Source organism: Aptenodytes patagonicus, chromosome 6 (assembly GCF_965638725.1).
Source record: "Aptenodytes patagonicus chromosome 6, bAptPat1.pri.cur, whole genome shotgun sequence".
Lineage (NCBI taxonomy): Eukaryota > Metazoa > Chordata > Aves > Sphenisciformes > Spheniscidae > Aptenodytes > Aptenodytes patagonicus.
Genome location: NC_134954.1, coordinates 69,138,048 through 69,159,488, shown reverse-complemented (window position 1 = coordinate 69,159,488; position 21,441 = coordinate 69,138,048). Strand labels below are relative to the sequence as shown.

General features: G+C 40.3%; 1 protein-coding gene across 2 annotated transcripts in view; it reads right to left on the bottom strand.

The window, feature by feature from the left end:
- Positions 1 to 21,441, bottom strand: part of THSD7B (thrombospondin type 1 domain containing 7B) — a 346,109-nt gene that overhangs the window by 281,672 nt on the left and 42,996 nt on the right. For both annotated transcript variants that reach the window (XM_076343106.1, XM_076343107.1), the window contains exons 2-3: positions 3,263 to 3,356; positions 1,021 to 1,194 (exon numbers count right to left, since the gene is read on the bottom strand). In XM_076343106.1, coding sequence (XP_076199221.1) covers positions 1,021 to 1,159 — 139 coding nt within the window. In that variant the 5' untranslated portion in view covers positions 1,160 to 1,194; positions 3,263 to 3,356. The remainder of the gene's footprint in view (positions 1 to 1,020; positions 1,195 to 3,262; positions 3,357 to 21,441) is intronic.

Genomic DNA, 21,441 nt, shown 5'->3' with positions numbered 1-21,441 from the left:
TAACCAGCACTTCACCAGCACTCAGCCTCCCATCCCAGTGACCAGAGTGAGAAGCTTGCGTTGATCCTACCAGAAGGACAGGAGCCCTCCCAGAATAATTGTTTCATTATTCAGCTAATTCAGTCTTTTACCTTCTATAGAACTACAATTAGAAAACAAATAACCAAAACAGCAAAGAACCTCTCCAAAAAAAGGGGGGGAAAATTAGTTTTCCATCAAATTTAATCACTCTGTTGCTCAGTCATAAAAGGCAAAACCTCAAAGGGATCGTGGGCAATGAAACCCCCTGGTTCACTTGTGTATTTTTGATTAAGTACATTGAGTAAACATTTCCTGAATTTGCCAATCTTTCCACTTCATTGAACATTCTTTGTTGTTGTGTTGTGCTACAAAATAAGCATCCAATGCATCATGCTTAGTTTTATGCATCTGTATCATACCATTTCTTATTTACCTCCTCCCTCTCACTAAGAATCGCAGTGTTATCAATGTGTCTTCACAAAGGTTTCCAAACATTGTGCATGCCCCATTTTGAACATTCAAACACCACATGTATCCAATCTGACTGATGGACAGAAATAATTCACTAAATATACCAATGAAATTACAAATAGATCAACCAAGAGTATGGACTGCTGGCTCAGTTCCTCCTGAAAGACGCTGGTGTGCCCTTTTCATTCAAACATGAAAAGAAAATGATTAAATACTTCGAAGGAAGCACCATTAGGATGATGATATCAGGATCCAGTAAAAATTTTACTCTTGGATTAAAAGCATTAAGGAGTCCAGAGTTATACTCTAGAGTCACTCTGGTGCGTAACTGCAACAGACATGAAGATTACTAATTTAAAATCGAGATTAAACCCCCCTATTTTTCAGTTACAAAAAAATTTAGAATAGAAGACATTATCAGGCTTTTTTAATTTATTATTGAGCTAAAACAGAATGGAGAAAGGGCAATCACTCCATCCTCGAATACAGGAATTCTCTAGTAGATAAGCCAACATATCTTTTTCCTACCTGTTTTCCAGACAAACTGATGACCTCTCCTGGCTTCCAGATCAGCTGTTTGTAACATTAAGAAAGCAAACAAAAGGAAGGACTTCCCCAGGCTCTGCCATGCCCAATGAGGAGAAACCCAGTTCTGTTGTAGAAGCATAATTCAGATAATTCAGTCTCTTGTCTGCTTTGGTCCTAGAATTAACAAAAAAAGAAAAAGCTTGCTGAAAGACTCGAAACAGCAAGGCAACAGGCTCAGCCTAAGGGTAACCTGGTGGCCACTGTGCGTTTCATCGTCCCTGTGCGCCGGATTCGTTGAGGACAAGTTTGTTAATAGAGGCTTCACTTGAAGAGAAAGAGAGGGAAAAGAGGCGGGGGGGGGCAGAGAGAGGAGAGGGCCAGCTCCCGGAGGACCTGCAGTCCCATCCTACAAATACAGCCATCGTAAATGCTTTTAGCAGGTTCTTAAGAAGAAATCTGCCAGTGCAAATAAAAGGCAAGAGATCTGATAACGGTCTGTGACGTGTCCCTTCTTTTCTCTATTTAATTTATCTTTAGCATTAATATTATCATGCTATAGGCAGGCTAAACCAAAGCTGAGAATAGATTCCAGGTCTGTATTCAGCTCAGAATACAGACCCCATGTCCTACATTTAAGATTCCTGACAACTGAAATACCAGACCTGGAATTGTTTCAGCTCCATACCATGCGTGAACACGGGATACACAAAAGCAACATGAGAAATGCAGCAGGAGAAGCAGGGAAGCAGGGGTTGCTTATCAGTACATGATGAATCAGCCTGAAAGGGAAAACTAGGCATTACTCGGGCACTTCTCTGGAATCTGGGACTCGCATTTAACTCCCTGATCTTTGAGCTCAACCAGCAACCGGTTACTCCGGAGAGGTCTCTCTGACTAAGGGATGTTAATTAAGCTCTCCAACACTTCAGATGAATACCAGAGCCACGTTGGGATTGAGACAAGAATGGATCAAGTCCTGTTGCTGGAGCAGTTTTACACCGTACAACTCATTAAAATAATCACTGTGCCGCATTGGAAGCAAGAAGGAATGTCTCTCTGGACCTCCCATACAACACAGGAGCCCAACTTCTAAATGCCTGCTTCAGTGAACGTCCACATTGTTTACATACCATGGAAAAGCTCCAAAACAAGAGAGATTAAGGCAGGCATACAACAAAACAAAATCTTAGAACTTCTGATTCAGCCCAGTAATTCAAATCTCTGTTTCTCTCATCCCAAAAGTAGACCAACCAGCCACTTATTTAGGCAGATTTTACATGAGTTTCAAGATATTTTGGATTCGTCCACATTCAAGTGGGAACAGTTCTGAAGTCTCAAAAAATGTTCATGGTACATGCCACATCAAACAAGAGCTAGTTTCTGATGTAAATTTACCTTCTTTTTTTTCTTATGTAACAGCTTTTGCATTTGTACCATGTTTAAATTCTCAACATATTTCTACTTATTAGTAATTAATCTCACCTTTATAGGTAAAAAAAAAGTCACATCCATATTAGTGTAAGGAGAGAGATAACACCTGTCTTCAAGATTTGCCTTCACTGGCATAATCTTGGTGATTTTCATTAAAATTATCAGTTATTAGAAGTTCAGTCCAGAAAATTCCATTACGTTCCTAACCTTATGTAACATTGTCATAATACATAATACACAGCATCGTTCTTGATAAGAAACTGAAGATAAACCTGAAAATAGTACATATTGAATATACAGTAAAACTTTTAATTTCAAGCTGTATTTAAATTACTTTGAACAGTTTCTATCATGATAAATTCATGCAATTATATTTAATCAGATATTGACAAACTACGGTGGAAGATACAATGGAATACCTTATCTAGTTTAGTTCATTCTTGCGTTTCAGATGAACAGCATTTCAGGTAAGATCTGAAAACCCATCAAGCTGACCAAATACAGTAATGCGGGCAAAGGACCAGATTCATTGCTTTACTCATGTCTTCTGGGTTAATTTAATTCAGAATTCACATTTAATTCAGAATGCAACCCGCTGAGTCCCAACACCTGGACAACGTAACGCAGACCACAAGTGGCCTTACATGAAGCACAAGTGAAGCTCAGAAATCTTGAGCATCCTTCAGAAATGAGATGGAGAGGACCTCATTCCTCCCCAGTGCAAATACAACAGGGGAGTCCTTGGGGGGGAAGGGGGGCCCTCAGGCATCCTGCAATTAATTTTTTTTTGCCTGTCTAGATGGCTGCTCACCTCACACAGAAAAGCTGAGGAGGAGCGACTCGCCCGGTGTGTTCAGCATCGCAGTTACCATCTATGATGGTCAGAAAACGGAGTCACCGACTTTCTGTCAAGGGAAAGAGAAGGAATTAGTGACATTGGCTCCAACACTGTTCGCACCTAAAAACGCAAAACAAGGAAACAAATTATTCAGATGCTCAGATTTAAGTACTGGAGGGGAGCCAGCATGCCCAGCCCTGTGCAGACAACACTCATCTGAATTGCAGGGCAGCCCTCCAGGTCCAGAAGAATGCCATAAAAACAATGTCGTAAACAGGTGGGGGCATGAAATGGGCAAATCCAAGGAAACCTCAGATAACAGCTGATAAAGCCGCCGAGATTTTTAATGAAGCACCAGTAGCGCTCATCAGCTGCTTTCTCAACACACTGCCTTCATCTCAGCATTCAAAGGGTCAGTAAACAGCAATAAATCCCTGGGAATAGCAGCCTCCTGCCCAAAACAAGGAATTTCGCCTATGTTCATTCTTTGGGCAGGACTGCAAAGATAACTGGCTGCTGCTCCCCATGGAGCAAGAACAGAGATTACATTAAGTCAGAAAAAAACAGAAATAAATTAGACACCATGAGACTGATTCTAATCTCACCCACCCCAGCCGAGCTCAATAGAGTCCACTGATCTACACCACAGCAAAGCACAATAAAAATTTGTCTGTATATCTAGCTTTGTATAACACAATTTGGAACAGTAGCTGTTCTGTCCTGATACGATAAAAAATTATTGCACAGGCAACATATGCTATCTACAGAAACATGAATAAATTACATTATGAAGGCCACCAACATTTCACATCAAATTCAGTTACAGTATATCTCAGCTCCCAAATGTGCCAGCATGGCTAGCTGTAAACTGGCAAATAGAGAGGAAAAAATGGAGGGAAAAAAAAAAATGAAATTTACATTTTAAAAATTGAATTCACCGAGACTAGTCATGATTAAATTCATGCAATTGCTTAAAGACGTTCAAGATGTGTGTTTTACACTGAAAAATATCTCGCTTTTCCAAAACTGATTATCTGGATTTATTCAGTATCCTTCATAATACAGGCCTCGCCAATTAATAGTCTGCACTAACAGATTCTCATGAAATTAAATAATGAGGTGTTGTTTTCGTATATTTGAAGGATTAGACACAAGTATCCTTTTAGTTTTGTTCGGTTTGTATGGAATCTTGTTCAGAAAAACAAGGATATCACACATTAGCTGTAATGGCTGGGAATATACAGGCAGTCTTGAAACAGCCACGTGCAAGTTTTCTAATGATCATAACAATGCATTTACATTATCTAATCCACTGCTAATTCTCTTAATGACAGGATTGAATAAAACTAGTTTTGAGTAACAGACTTAATTTAGAAACCTACATTTCTGCTGAAAACATGACATTCAAGTATAGTGTCAAAATGTTATAAATAAATAAATATGCATACAGCTGACAAATAAATATCTTATTTCTGAAGTGTTCAAAATTTAATTTCATTTTCAACGTCAATGAAATAACCAGCAGCCAAATCCCAGTCTAATCCTGCTTAGCTAGGGAGGGGAAAAAGCCTTTGGGAAGCTTTTCCCGTTTTCCAGCCACTGCTCCGACAACCACAAGCTACAGATGTGCAGTCAGAGGCAGATGTTTCCAAGTGACAGGCACTGTGCTAGTCCAAGACACATTAGAGTCCTCAAAAGCATCCGACACTGAAAGGCAAAAGATTGACGGTCCCGTTTTAATTGCCCACTCTACATGTATTGCACTGGTAGAGAAGGGACCAGTTGCTCTTTCTGCAAGTTTCCACAGGACGAGAGGTTTCTCTAGTCATTCTGCACCATTTCTGTGGTTTAGGAAAGCTCAGTCTGGCTCTGCTCCAACGTGGATTTACACAGTATTTATTACTGAACTTAGAAAAAGATCAACTTAAACTGATCTAAACCTGAGACATGATTTCAGCCTTGTCATACATCAATTAAATTCCCCCTGAGTTCACCGGGAGTTGTGACCTTCCCCGTCACGGGTAAATCTGACCTACTTTTTTTGTATGAGAAGGGAACGCTGGCAAGGACACCTGGGTAGCACTCTCCATTTAAAATACATGATGCAATTAGAATAATCCCAAACACTTTAAATAGCAACAAAAAAAAAAAGCAATTGCAGATCATATGCGTGGCTATAAATCGTTTGGCAGGTGTCTAGCACAAAGATAAGCACCATTAATCATGAATAAATTTCCTTAACAAAAATGTAAGCGGTAATTATGCAACTGTTTGCCTACTACACACAGCACAAACCCATTGCTTGTAATATTCCAAGATAATCTGGATGTTTATAGCATACTCAGATACCAGTAAAATCTGCCTTGCCTTCTCAGAAAGCTGTTATCCAAAAAGCTAATTCTGTTCTGTCCTAAGCCAGCAGAATGCCTGGCCTGTAGCAGCAAAGGCTGATCACCATGGACATGCACTGCAGGCCATCCCTGAGGGAGATATTTCAAAAAAACCACTAATGCTAGTGCTACAGGTACCTAGTTTAACAAAATGAAAGCGTTTGCACAGTCACATACATCAAACTAGGTGCAGACCTTCAGATATACGTGCAGATGTGCCCATGGCAGGGGTGTACATGCATACTGCCCAATTTTTTATTTAATGAACATAGTGACACTAAATTGCCTTTACTTCCATATGGAAAACAAACACTATACATTTTTCCACTTACACGTTTGGAGCAAGACAGTCTTCTGGTTAAAGTAGGGGCACCCTAAATTCATTCCACTTCCAGCTGTGTCAGAGACCTCCTGTGCAAAAAGTCACTTAAGGTCACGCTCTGACACTAATACTCGATTCTGCAAGCGCTCCCCTTGATTTCATCAGAGTGACTTTGCATATATGAGAACAGTAGCTTGGTTTTCTATACCTCTGCTTCTTCATCTCCAAACCTCAGTTAAGAGTAAATACTCTTCTTCCAGGAGCATTTTAGAAAATCCTGGATAAAAACATACAGCGTGACTGAGCTAAATTTATACATCATGTTGACAATCGCCTGACAGTATTCTTGTCCTAAGCGGTCATTCATCAGGAATCAAAACATTAAGATCCACAATTCTTTGCTAATTTGCTACAATAGCTGTAAGGGTAAATAATGCCTGAAAGAACATCTGGTGTTAACACATCTGCATACGGAAGATAACTCCAAGCAACCAGCAGACGGTCTAAACCAGCCTGCTTTGGGCTGAGAGTAAGCCTGCACAACCTCCAGATCGACAAAGCTGAGCACAAATTCACCCTGGTCCATTTTCATGCATAAACCTTAACAACCTCCCTCAACACTCCGTTGCTGGAAAGCCGAGTAGGTAGTCACCATCTTCACCAGTTATATTTGAAACTTCAGGAATTTTGGTGATCTCTACAGTCAAATTGTAAGAATCTATTAACTATTTAATCTTTTTTCTTCCATTCAATCATATTCACTTCTTGTCCCAAAGCTATGGAAGATCCTGGGGATTAAGAGCAAGAATATGAAATAACTGTACTGCCAATGAATTGCTTCTTAACTTACATCGATTCGTTTGGAGTAAAAACCATGAATCCTAAGTTTTCCTGGTTCAGTTTTCATACATCCTAAAGACGTAACAAAAGCAGGTTTGAATTTAGAAGTTTAATTATAAACTTAGCTAAGTGGATTATAATGAAAGATGTTCCAGCAAGGGAGCTCAAACTGATGCATTATGACTACATTAAAGAAAACACCAGAGAACAGACTTTCCATCAGTAGATCGACTTTAATTAAAACAGTGATAGAGCAGAACTGTTCTGTGAAACGACACTGCTGTTACATCTCCTTCACTCCAAGTATTTCCAATGGACTCTATGGGAACACACTCGACTTTCAATAATAAAAAATTTACGTGATTTCAGACTTTTCTGAGGAACCCAGTTCAGAAGATCAGTTAAATGTAGTTGAAGCAAAACTTGCTTCATTTGTACATAAACATGTATGGCTTCCACTCTGCCAGAAGAGCAGGGAGACTTCAAAGTCAAGGATTCAAAAGTTTGTCAAAGGCACTGTGCATTTGAGGAGTATCAGGACGATTCCTTTTTTTTTTCCCCTACAGCCCCCCCATGGCTGTTGAGTGGAGGATGAACAATGGTCAATGTTGTGGTTTAATCTCAGTCGGCAACTAAGCACCACGCAGCCGCTCACTCACTCCCCCCCACCCGGTGGGATGGGGGAGAGAATTGGAAGAGCACAAGTTAGAAAAACTCATGGGTTGAGATAAAAACAGTTTAATAATTGAAATAAAATTATAATAATAATATGATAATAATAATAATAATAATAATAATAATAATAATACACAAAACAAGTGATGCACAGTGCAATTGCTCACCACCCGTCAACCGATGCCCAGCCAGTCCCCGAGCAGCGGCCCCCCCGGCCAGCTTTCCCCAGTTTAGGTACTGAGCATGACGTCCCATGGTATGGAATGTCCCTTTGGCCAGTTTGGCTGTGCCCCCTCCCAGCTTCTTGTGCCCCTCCAGCCTTCTCAGTCGGTAGAGCACGGGAAGCTGAAAAGTCCTTGGCTAGTGTAAGCATTACCTAGCAACAACTAAAACATCGGTGTGTTATCAACTTTGCTCTCATCCTAAATCCAAAACACTGTACCAGCTACTAGAAAGGAAATTAACTCTATCCCTGCCAAAACCAGGACAGTCAACAACCAAGGAGCACTCCAACACTTCCTTCTACAAAAATCATTCAGTGTGTGACTCAATACGTGAGTGCCCAAATGTTATCCAAGTCTTGGACTTTGCAATGGTATTTAACTGCCATGGACCTTTTGGTGCTCTCGGTGTTGTGTCTTAACACTCAAAATAGGCTAATTTACCTTCACAAATGTTCTTCAGGCTGCTATCATACTCCTCGCAGCAGGAACAAGTACAGAGCAATTAAGATCAAAATGCTCAAGACTGTCAATAGGTTTCCCTTGTGAACTCAGGCATTGATTTTTTTTCTGAGCAGCAGAACATAGAAAGCGTCCAATAACTTTTAAGTAACCTTTTCACACTGCTTGTGCACTTTCTTTTATTTAATTAAATACAAGAAAGGCTGTAGCAGCCCCAAGCAAACATCCACAAAGTCCCAGATCCTGCCTCCAACAGGAGAACGATGCCAAATGCCCAGGGTGCAGTATTAAGACCAGAGCGTCCATAAATAATACTTCTCACTATACCTTCCCAGCCTCCAACAAGTTGCGGCTTCCACACCTCCCGAGTCAGAAGATCTTTGTATCTGGCAGCCCTCTTATAAACTTATGGAGGCACACCCTGAATCTACCTAAGTTTGGGGGGGTTTATGTAGGTTATGTATATAACCTATGTATACCTACACCTGTGTTCAGCACAGCAGAACACAGCCCAGAATAAGCTCAGTGATGTTTTCACACTATAGCACATCCTTTCCGTAACAGCAAAACTTTATAGCTTTGAGGGGGAAAAAAAAAGTTTCTTTTTGTTTATTTTTCAATGGTTAGAGAAAAGTTTGAGTCCATTATCAACATACTATTCTGCTGCAGCTTTTATCATTGGCACTGGATGAACTAAAGGTCCTTTCAAACTCAGCTATATCTAAGAATTGCTGTCACAGTTGCATAGATCTTGAATTACTGTTAAATTGCAATTAAGCAGACAAAGGGAAAGGGAGCTGGCACTATTTCCAACACTATTTCAGTAAATGCTATTGCAAGTTGTTGTTCAAAGAGGATTACTCTCACTTCACTGGTAAAACACTGCATAAAATGCACATTCAGCAGTATAATACCATTTGAAAACTAGTACTTGAAATTATTGTCCTTTAAGAGGCAAACCTGGAAATGAGTAGAGAGCAAACTCCCTACTTTAGCAGCATGACCGTTCACACGGAAAACAACAGAAAGCTTCAAAGTCACCAATTACAAGGCAGCAGAGTTTTCAAAAAAGAAAAAATTACCTCATAACCTCTGCTGCGGGAACAACGGCAGATTTTCCTAGCATTCCCATTAAAGTGCTTTCAGTTCACAGAAATTAAATGGCTTTACTGCAGTGATTTTCTTCTGCATTCTGATATTACTTTCTATTATTTGACATTAATACAGCATCGCGGGCTGTAGGTCAGGTTTTTTTTTCTCCTCACTGGAACACGGACAACACACAGAGTTTATCAATCTTAAACACAAGGTCAAAATAATATGATCAAGTACCACCAAGCATATGAGCTCAGCAAAGACTTAGGCTCTGCTTAGCAGGGGAAGAACCATCTGCTTCCATGCCACGGGACTGGAGTATCTGAAGCTTATCTCCAATTTAAATTGTTATATTCTACACTTCTATGGAACAACCAGAGCAACCAAGTGTGTGCATGCACCCACGCATCTGACCAAACAAATTAACTACAGATAGGCAGGAAAATGTTACAGTTTTAACTTGTTATTCAGTGGAGAACATGTGGGGTTCAGTTTTGAACCTCTAAATATTGGTGACTATGGCTAAAATAACCCCGCTCTTGTACACACAAATATGCAGAGGCCAACTTCGATACTTCTTGAATGTATAAAGTTTTCTTTCTGCTGCAACACTTACATTAAGAATGATTTCTTTTCCACAATATTTGTACCTCTATTTGTATGTAGTTGTTACTATTTTGCCATTTGCACTACCTAGCTCTAGTCTACACCCAAATGAGCTAATATGAAGAGACACACACACATCCACAAGATAAATTCCACTTCAAAAAACTCATTTCCCAAGCGCTGAAATAAACATTTATTCCAATGCATCCTCTGTCATCAGCTGTTTACCTCAATGCACCAAAGTACGAACACATAGGAAAGGAGAAAATACGGAGCACAGTGTAATGCAAACACTATACCGCTCCAAAACCACGCAGCCTCTACAAGAAGAGCACTCTTAATAAAACACTGACACTGTAGTTCTTCATTTCCTATCAACCATCACCACGGAAATGTTGCGATGAAGTCTCCTACAACCAAGGCTTCAACATTTCTACAGAAAAAAAACCCATATATGCCAGGTCCCATGTAAGAATATGTACTTTACATAATTATAGAATTACCAAAATAAATATATTTTGTGATGCCTTACTATTGATTCGTTTGTTTTCCTTCCATCCACTTTGCAACAGATGCCCCAGTCATTGATGCCAACTGGCCCAGGCAGACAGTGTAGTAAAAGGGTTAAGAAAAAAAATTACATTTAAAAAAAAAAAAAAGCATGACATTGGGATAAAGAACTCTGCTTCTGCTTCTAAATACTGCTTCTGAGCACACGCACAGATGCCAACGGGCACACGCTGCTCTCTGAATCCAGCTTCTGCTACTTGCCATACAGACTTACTCCAACACACCAAGAATAACAGAGTGTAATAATGCACGGTTGTAACGAAAAGTAGCGTTTTGTTTTTAGGTGGCATTTATTTTCAGAAATTCGCAAGCTACTGCTTATACCAAACTCATGCCACTGTGCAAGGGTCTTCAGGGAAAGGCTTCACAGTCTTCATTTCCCCCCCTGTAGCAGCAGTACCCAGGAAAAATGTGCCTCCGCAGAAGACGCGCACAGCAGCCGAGAGCTCACATCATCACATCGCATCGCATCGCTTCCTCCGGAGTGGAAGAAACACCAGACACGCTCTGGCTCAGAACCCGGCATTAGGATGCATGCCTGAAACCAAGGCATTCCCAAGCACTTTGCAAGAGCTACAGAACCAGGTGTACGGATATGTTTTTCATATCAAAAACCATTAATAACATCTACACATTTGTTTAAAAGTGGACTTGTTTTCACCCCAAGATTAACTATGCATGACGACAACAAAAATACCAAATTGCCGTAAGGGCAGTTAGAAAGAATGATACTACCCTTTAAAGCAGTGGGAGCAACCAGTTGAGTAAAGCTATATAGCTGTTTAAAAATTTTGTCATTGTCACCTTTTTCATTCCCATTTCTTTTCCCCCGTAGCTGGTTATAGTCACTCACTGTATTTTATCACATTGGAAAGTCTAATCTCTTTAGGGTGAGAAATATATTTGCCCTGAACACAATATAATATGATTCACACAGGGGTCCCTGACACTATTGCAGTATTGATACGAAAAAATAATCATAATGATATCAACCGATAAAAGCCCTCAGTATAATATTATTTAAGCAAGGTCAATTGCCCGTGCAGGTTGTTCTTATCAGAGTTCACGTTACATCACTGGTCCCATCATCCTGACCTTCCCTGCTGTCATCCCCATTACAGTTCAATTAACAGAGGAGTCCTGCAGTGGCTTGATGAGCATCTGCTGCCTCTACCTGGCAGTAATTCAATAAGGATACGCCATAGGAAGAGATAATGAGAAGTCAGCCCAGTTGTTCCGTCTTCCCCCAGGAGAGCAGATGAGTTTGGTTTATGGGAAAGAGCGTGACCTATGAAAATTATCAGTTAATTTCATATTTCAGAGCTTCAACATGCTACTAGTAACTTAAAAGTGTTCTCTGATTTCTCTGATGGTGCAGCCCACACGGATCCAGAATCATTTTTCCTGGTGGGTCCCTGATTAACAACCCTTCCCACACTGAAAGGACACATCTTCCTGAAAGAATTTTCTCTTTGCCAGTTCTACCAAAGGAACAGTTGCTACTCGTGCATTCAGCAGTGGTAGGTCTGAATTAAAAAGTTAAACACCTGAGCACAGAAAATATGCCAAAACTACTACTAAAGTGAATCAGACAGAATGAAATTCACACCCATGTCAAACCTGGGTGAAACACTTTTACAAACCCAAAATCTCCCAGGTTCTCCTATGCTGCAGATAGCATCAGCCAGGTTTTTCTCTCCCTGACCCACAGAACGCAGTTATCAAAATTATCAATATACAGTGAAGTGACCACCTCCTCCTCACCGGTGCCCAAATTCTGGTTCTCCACCTCCTTCTACACCTTTCTTACAGAGACCCCCCCTCAAGTCCCACCTATCCTCTCTTACTACCATGTTGCTTTAGGAACACCTACTCCATCACTAAAAACCCCAGGGCCACCTACAGTCCCTTTATCTCTTACTCCACCACCGATTGTCACAGTGACTATTTGAAGGATGGGGCTCTACTGCCTCCTGTAGAGCTCTCTCCTTCTCTCACACTCACTGCTATGGATCAAACAGTGTTGGAAATGTTGAACTTCTCTGCCTCCGCTCTTGAGATTTCCAATTTCTTCCACTACTTCCCTCATTTCTCCTCTTCTGAGTACTGAAGGCAACTACATTCTTCTTTCTACACAGCTTCCATTGATGCTCAAACTTTGACCAACTCCTCTGTCACCCAGTTTCCTTCAGCTCACTCCTAACCCCCACATTTATTCTCACCAACTTCAGCTTACAGGGTGAGGGCCTATTTTGCCTTGTGATTGTAGTGTCCTCATCAGTTTTGCAGCCCTGTTTCAACAATCTTATTCACTGAAACAGGCATTTTCAACTTGATTTTAAAAACAATTTTCTATTTTATGTCTCCTTAATATCATTAAGGTGCAGATTTACTGAAGAAGAGGATGGGCATGAGAGGAAAAAAAACCAAAGGTACGTTTCCTCCCTAAGCTCTGCTTCTGCGACGTGGTCAGTGAACCACAGTGAATTCACATGGCTACACAGCCCATACCTCCACATTCATGGCTTAGTTTCTCTCAAGATCAGCTTCATTTGAGACACATCCTTTCCCATCACACAATTATTCGCATTGCTCTGAGGACTGCTTACCTGCTCTGACCGCTCTTTTCTATGAGTACAGTCACCAGGTCTGCTCATTCATCATTCATAGGATAATCCAGGTTGGCAGGTCCCTACCTCAGGAGGTCTCTAGTTCAACCTTCTGCTCAAAGTAGGATCAGACAGCTATGAATCACACAAGATATTCTACATTGTCCTCAACTTTTTTATTTTGCTTCTACTTCCCACCAGGAGGCTTAGTCTACCAAGCTCACGCCAGCTGACATCAGATCTCAAGTTGTGGTTCATCTCTTGTAAGTCCTACAGCGAGGCGGCTTTCTCCCCATTTCAAAATAATTCTCTCTTCTTTATTCAGTTCTGCCTTCTCTTCCTGCTCTTCGGTTTAATCACCTGGTGCACATCTGCTCCTCGCTACCTTTTCCTCAATGCTCAAACCCTTTCCATCCTCTGCCTCTAATTCTTTCCCATACTAAATTAGTTGATTTCTCCCAAAAGATAACATATCATTTTATGAAACTTGCCACGTTTTCTCAGCTTGGTTGCTCAGCCTTTTTCTCAGTCTACAATATTTTCTTCCTTCTCCTAACTAGCCCTCTGTTCATTTGCATCTCCTCCCTCCTATTTTCTGATTCCCTGGGGTCATTTTCATGCCTCCCACATTTTCTCCTCTATTGTTTTCTGCTTTTTTTTTTCTTGGAAAAGCTTACAGAGGAAACACTCCAGACACGCTACATTATATCCAAAATAGGACACTATAACAATTTCAGAGTTGCAAATAATCAGCATTTAAGAAAGGCTAGAATTAAGATCGTCTTGCAGGAATGTATGAAGATTCAGGTTTCATGATCACACCTATTTTTACCATGTTACTAAAGTCTATATTAAAAAGCCATTTAGATCTATCTTTGACCTAGAATCATAGAATAGTTTGGGTTGGAAGGGACCTCTAAAGGTCATCTAGTCCAACCCCCCTGCCCTGGGCAGGGACATCTTCAACTACATCAGGTTGCTCAGAGCCCCGTCCAGCCTGACCTGGAATGTTGCCAGGGATGGGGCATCCACCACCTCTCTGGGCAACCTGGGCCAGTGCTTCACCACCCTCAGTGTAAAAAAGTTCTTCCTTCTATCTAGTCTGAATCTGCCCCCCTTTAGTTTCAAGCCATTCCCCCTTGGCCTGTCACAACAGGCCCTGCTAAAAAGTCTGCCACCATCTGTTTTAGAAGCCCCCTTGAAGTACTGAGAGGCTGCAAGAAGGTCTCCCCAAAGCCTTCTCTTCTCCAGGCTGAACAACCCCAACTCTCTCAGCCTTTCTTCATAGCAGAGGTGTTCCATCCCCCTGATCATTTTTGTGACCCTCCTCTGGACCCGCTCCAACAGGTCCGTGTCTTTCTTATGCTGAGGGCTCCAGAGCTGGATGCAGTACTCCAGGTGGGGTCTCCCCAGAGCAGAGTAGAGGGGCAGAATCACCTCCCTCGACCTGCTGGCCATGCTGCTTTTGATGCAGCCCAGGATACGACTGGCCTTCTGGGCTGCGAGCGCCCATTGCTGGCTCCTGTCCAGCTTTTCCTCCACCAGTCCCCCCAAGTCCTTCTCGGCAGGGCTGCTCTCAATCCCTTCATCCCCCAGCCTGTGTTGATAGCGGGGGTTGCCCCAACCCAGGTGCAGGACCTTGCACTTGGCCTTGTTAAACCTCATGAGGTTCACACAGGCCCACTTCTCCAGCTTGTCCAGGTCCCTCTGGATGGCATCCCGTCCCTCTGGCGTGTCGACCACACCACTCAGCTTGGTGTCTTGACTTCTTTTTCTTTTATCTATTCATCACACTGGCTTTCAACCCCCTCTTAAAGCCTTACACATACTCCTCTCTGAAACAAGCAGGAAGTACCTGTAAATAGCCAAAAACTGCAATTACAAAAAATGCTGTTTCTGTCATTCTTAACAGTTATGTGTACCATTAAAAAAAAAAAAAACATATTTTTATTTAACTGTATTAAGTTAAATAACTTAAAATTTGATAAACACACTATGGACTAATTTCCATTTGATTAAAGAAAGAGTAGACAGAGTCTATACAACAGATGTTACTAAATCAGTTAGTGATGTTCACTGGCTAGTTTTGTTTTAAAGCTGCATCTCATTATTAATAGCAAAGTAAAACATATATATTTAGTCATACTGGGCACAACTGTAAGCTGCAAGCAAGGAGTATAAAACACTGTTTCAGGTGAAGGACTGAGAACAACTCACAGGGTGCCAAGATGGGGCTAACAGGAGTATTTTAAAAACACAATAGTCAACAGGAGGCTGCCCAAAGTTTTCCATTCCAATTGCCCATACTGGACTTGCATTTTGTCCACTGGAGTCTGTGGTGGTTAGAGTAAGCTAAAACTTTATCTTTTTAAAAAGACATAGAAAAACACATTTTTTTATACTAGACAAGACAAACTTGTCAGACTTTTGCAGGTTAATATATTTTACTGCCTATTTTTTTTCCCCAAATACTTCACTTTTCCAAATTAGGTGAATTAATGAACGAGTCGACTAACGCATAAAGGCTTTTGTAGAAGGATACACATAGATGGATGTTTACTAGACTTTAGCCTTCATTTTCCATGTGTTTCAGAATTCAGATAAAAATTGGGTCAACCTTCAGGACAAATCGGTGCTGGGCGAAGTTCTCTTTGTGGATTTACACTTAGAGAGATTACCAGCTTCTGCAGTGAAATGGCTGTAAATAAAATCTCCATTGTTGATAGCTTCCTAAGTCTGATACATTCTTGCTCGCCGAAAGTATTTGGGACTGCTACTGTAAACACTTTCAATATTAAAATCTGCATCCATTCTCAGGCTTGTATTCCACATTATTTGAACTATTTTAGCCTCCTCTAGCATTTTCTTCCTTCAGAAAGATGGGAATCTGAACTAAGCACAGGACTTGACAGTAGCAGTAATCCAATACATCTGATTACACAAACAAATCTAAAATAAAATTATAATTTAAATGGCAAAAGTAAATATATTGCAAGCCCTGGGCGTTTCTTTAAAAATTAGTCTACCAGACAATATTTGGCAGAGGCAGCACAAGAGCTGGGTCATAATTTTGCCTATATTATTTTTTTCCTTATGTGGTAAAACTAGCGGGGAATTGGGTTACTACTAGAGTTAGAACTCCATTTACTATGTAATTTTTCTTCCGTACATGAGTCTTTTTTTAAAGGACTGCAATTGCTTTGAGTTATACAAAAAGATTGATCTGTAGAAAGTGGAAAATGTCTCCTGTCCTACTTTCAAGATTGGGATTTTGCCGTGCCAGCAATTGTTTCGTAGGATCATTCCATGTCTAAGACAAAGGAAAAAAAACAGAGAATTATTTGTCCTGTGGAAAGAATTTCCCCTGACTTACAGGAAAATGCACATTTGCAAATATAAATATGCTTAAAAATCACAGGCTCTACTCTTCTCTATTTGTTACTTTTCCTGCTAGACAAAATTAGCAGTGATTTGGACTCAGTGTTAACGAATGTCAAAAGCAACTTGGCATTCTCTTGCCAAGGACCTCCGTAAACTGTTGTTCAGCAAAATAAGACAATCTTCTAATCGTGTGTAAGAGGCCAATTAAATCATCATTTTAATGTAATCCTATTTAGTAGCTCTCACATTTTCTGTTCTGATGCTAGTGATATTAATGTCTTAAAAAAACAAGCAAGCAAAAATACAGAGGTAGAAAGGAAGGACAGGAGACAAGAAAATGCAGCTTCTGTTTCATTGAAGATCACTTCGGGGGGGAACAAAACCAAAGAACCCAAAACCCAGAAGCATGGAAACAGCTTACAGCAGAACGTAAAACCCAAACAGTTTTTCCTGGACCCCTAGCCATTCTGACAAACACGATACGAATTATGAATTGAGAAAGATTGCTCGACTCTCCAGGCTTATTTCTAACCAAAGAGTTTCAAGCGATTTTCAAAAGTTTGCCTGTTTCCAACTGCAATACTTACTTAGGGGTAAACACCTTGCTAAAGAAATCAACGATTATTATGACAAACATTCAAAAAACCACACAAGACAGCTATAGGAACACCCCTCAAATGCACATAGTTCTTTACACATGAGCGACTCATCTCCCAAAGTACTGTGTAAATTGGCTAAGCTTAGAAGTTGCATTTAAAATTATCCTCAATATCCATTACAAAAGAAAGGCGCCTACCTACTGATAAAACTACCCACTGATAAATTAGCAATTGTAATAAGGGTCTGTGAAAGCTAAGGGTAAATTGATTATGTTGTACCTAATTTTCTCCTTATTTTAATCCAAAACTCTCCAAATTGCAAGAAATAAAAAGTACAGGTGAGAGGGTGAGCAAAAAGCTTGACTGCCATGTAAAACATCTAAAAATAGCGTTTCAGTATATTTCCACACACTGGAAGTAACAATGAATATCACCTATGTAAATCTATTCCTAGCAGAGGTTTTCAGCAGCATCCAAGACTTCAGAATCAATTGTAAATTTGTATTTTAGAATAATCAATAAGAAAAAGCACAAGTCACGCTTACACGATATGCAGCATTTAGCAGGAAGATACAGCCATGCATCATCTCATACAAAATATGTAGACACATTATTATAAACCATATATTTTTTATCTTACAGAATTTATTTGGGAAGAACTTAAAAAACTGCTTTTAGACTACCACTTTATTTTAACAGTGGTGTTAGTGATGTAAGACATTGCCAAGCCTGTGGGTCCAGAATACATAGAATCAGAGACTCATTAAGGTTGGAAAAGACCCCTAAGATCATCGAGTCCAACTGTCAACCCAACACCACCATGCCCACTAAACCATGTCCCTAAGCGCCTCATCTACACGTCTTTTAAATACCTCCAGGGATGGTGACTCAACCACTTCCCTGGGCAGCCTGTTCCAATGTTTAACCACTCTTCCAGTAAAGACATTTTTCCTCATGTCCAATCTAAACCTCCCCTGGCACAACTTGAGGCCATTTCCTCTCGTCCTCTCGTACATACGACTGATCTGGCTGGTCCTGATGCCTCCATGGGCATAGATGGCACCTATACACACAAAAAGGCAGCTTTACCGTGCAGATCACCGTGATGTGCATACACCTTCAGCAGATGAAAAGCAACATTGAAATATCAATGCATAACCTACCTTCAGATGAACGAGCTGTCGGTATGAGTGAAAAAGGCAGGTTCATAACTACACTAGACCATACAGGAAAAGCTGTAGACTCCTTTGCCAAGACCACCTTGGGAGAAGGTCATCTTGCCAAAGCCACAAGGACCCTCCAAACTCAGATCTATGTTGTCAGTACTCACTGAAGTGGCTGCCACAGTTTCAACACTTGATAGTCCCTGGACCCCATGGGAATAGGTGACAGACGTCACATCTCCCAGGACTGAAAGAATGCTAGCATATACTCAGGAAGGGCAATACTGGAATCACTTGGGTGGGAGGAACTGATGGTCAACTCGTTAGTGTTTCTCTTGCTTGCTAGCAAGATTGATACCTGGGGTATCAACTGCAACCCCCACTGGGGTATCAGAAGCATTTAAACCATGAGGGAACTGGTATAAGATTGACTATCTTATACCAATAAAAGAAAGAAAAAAAGGAGGTTTTCTCCTCCTCTATTTCTGGGTTAGGCCAATTACTATTAGAGATTTGAATTCCCAAGAAATTATTGCATCTCTAACAAAACTTGTACTCGCATCAGCACTAGGCTGAGTGAAACAGTCTTATTCTAATGCCAGTTTGTCTTCCAGGTAATCAAAGCAGCGCTACATTCAGCCAGCAACTTTTCTAAACAATTCCCCTTGCAAACTACGGCTATGAGACCCAAATTACTGCACAGCCACAAAGAAGATGAATATGAGATGAAATATGAGCAGGGACCTGCCACAAGAAGACACAGACAATTTTTTAAAGAAAGTGCCTATCCATGAAGCTCACCATGGAGAGTCTATGTAATATCGAATCACACCCAATTAAGCACAGAACAGAACCTTGTTAGACAAGAAGGGAAAGAATAATTAGAAATTGTTGAAGTGGTACCTCGGGCTACAAAAAAAAAAAAAAAAAAAAACAACCAAACCCAACCTTTTTCCAGTAAAACAACCAAAGAGCCACTGTGCCTTAAGAAAGCCTCTTGCTGGAACGGGTGACGCCTGGCGGGTACAGTGGCAGAGCCCACCCTTGGACACCGGGAAAGGGGGGAGCAGGGAACCATCAAGACCCCGAAACACGACAGCGGCAGCGCTCCAGGCAAGGGAAGATCTTCAGATTAGAGGCAGCAGGACTCTGACCCTCCGTAAGTGTAAGGTGCATAACTTGAGAAGAAACATCACAAGGCCTCTCAGGTATGCAAGTGCCAGGTAAACAGCCACGTACCAGCTCCAGTGAATCTACTCAACATTTACCTGCATAGGGTTTTTTTTATTTCTTAGCACCCTAACGCGTGCTAGACATACCGTGCACACTTCACCGCAAAACTGAACCTTAACATTATCAGTGATTTCGTACAGAACAAAGGCTTCAATTTTAGTGGTGTTTCAGTGGATGCTTTACGCATTCAAAATGACATGCAGACACTGAAACACAGGAAGAACACTGTTCATTTTCCTCACTTTACATATTTGTTGTATTAAATATCACTGTTTATTAATGCAAAACAACCTATAGAGGGAAAGAAGTCAAAAGTACCGACTTTCCCTTTTTTCTTCTCCCGTGAGCTGCCAGCTTTTTTCTCTCACATACCATTTGTCATCAGAGAAGAATCAGGAGTTGCTCTCAGAGCTAAAAATAAACATATTATTCTACAAACACAGGTTCATTAGGAATGAAGTTTCAGTGCAGCAGTATAATTCTTTCTGCTTTTGTACATACATACTTTTCTAAGTGTACTCTCACCCAAGCCTATACCTTAACATCTCTTCAAACAAACCCACCAGAAGCTGCTTAACGTGTTTCCATTTCAATACAGAGAAGTTCCTGTAAATTCAAAACCCTTTCAAAAATTGTTTACTACTGTTTTATTACTTTCTGAACAAATGAACAGATACCTGTTTTCCTGCAAACTTTTTAAATTTTATTTTCTCTAATAAATACTGACACCGTTTAAGTATGTCACTATACACATCCAGTCTAATTTCCTGCATTAAACAGGCCAAATATCTCTATGCAGGCTGTAACTGCTCCTTAAGCTATGATACGCACTTTAAATGTGGATATGACCTTGATTTGAAAGTGTCAAGAGTTGAAAAATAAAGTTTTATATTTAAGTAAGTTCTTCTTGTAGTTAACCGTCATTTAGAACTATAAATTTGAATCTTAAAAGTACTAAACAAACAAACAAAAAGGTATGCAAGCAGTGAACCCTGTCCCTTCTCTACCTTTCCATTCCAATATAGGAGTACAAGGCTGACCGCCAGAAAAAAAAAAAAATCACTGGGAAAAAAAAAAAAAAATCACTGTAACCTTTTTAGCAATACTCTCAAATGTGAGCAGTGATTTCAGGTGCCCCTTACAGGACACAGTAAATGGGCTGGGATTGCAGAAAGCAGGTGATGAGAATCTCTAGAAGCCAGCCTCTTTTACAGGCATCTCAGAGAAATGAGGAAGAAATTTATCCAAAATTATTCACATTACATATTGTATTGCAAGTTCTCTTCTGATTGCCTTAGGGGGGTTACAACAGCAGCCTGTGAAAAATAAGTGTCCATCAGGCTCGTTGTGATTTCCAGACACATTCGGAAAAAAAAGGTTATGCTTATATATAATCCTGACACGTCAAGTGTTATTTGGGGATTTAAAAAGACATCGTAAGTATTTTACTGAAAGCTATTATGTGTTGCTATACGATATGAAAAATATTAAGATAGATTAAAAATGTTAAAAAAAAAACCAAACAAACAAACCACCAGCTTGTACAAGGGCCTAAGCTTCTGTGAAGCAGTGATTCCATTCTGAAAGAATCCAGTTCAAAAAGACTGCACTAGAGGAAAAAAAAGGAGGTAGTGTTAACAGAGAGAAACCATACAAAAAATTATGTCTAGATAAATCTGATGCATACGCTTCTTCATTAGTGCAGTATATATGAATTTTTCATGATGAAAATTCCAATTTCTTTCAAAAAAGAAAATTAGTATGAATTAAAAACTCTCCCTAAGTCTTTCTTTGAAAGACTACAAGGAGCACTAGATAAACCCTAAAAGGAAGTTACCCATTTGATACGAAGGATTACAATACTGAACCTGATTCTGCTGTCACTGAACTCAAATGAAATTTGTTAGCAATTTAATCCACTTCAAAAACAAACTCCTTGTTTAAAAATCTTTCTACTTTATTTCCAGAAGGAAAACTGCATTTCTG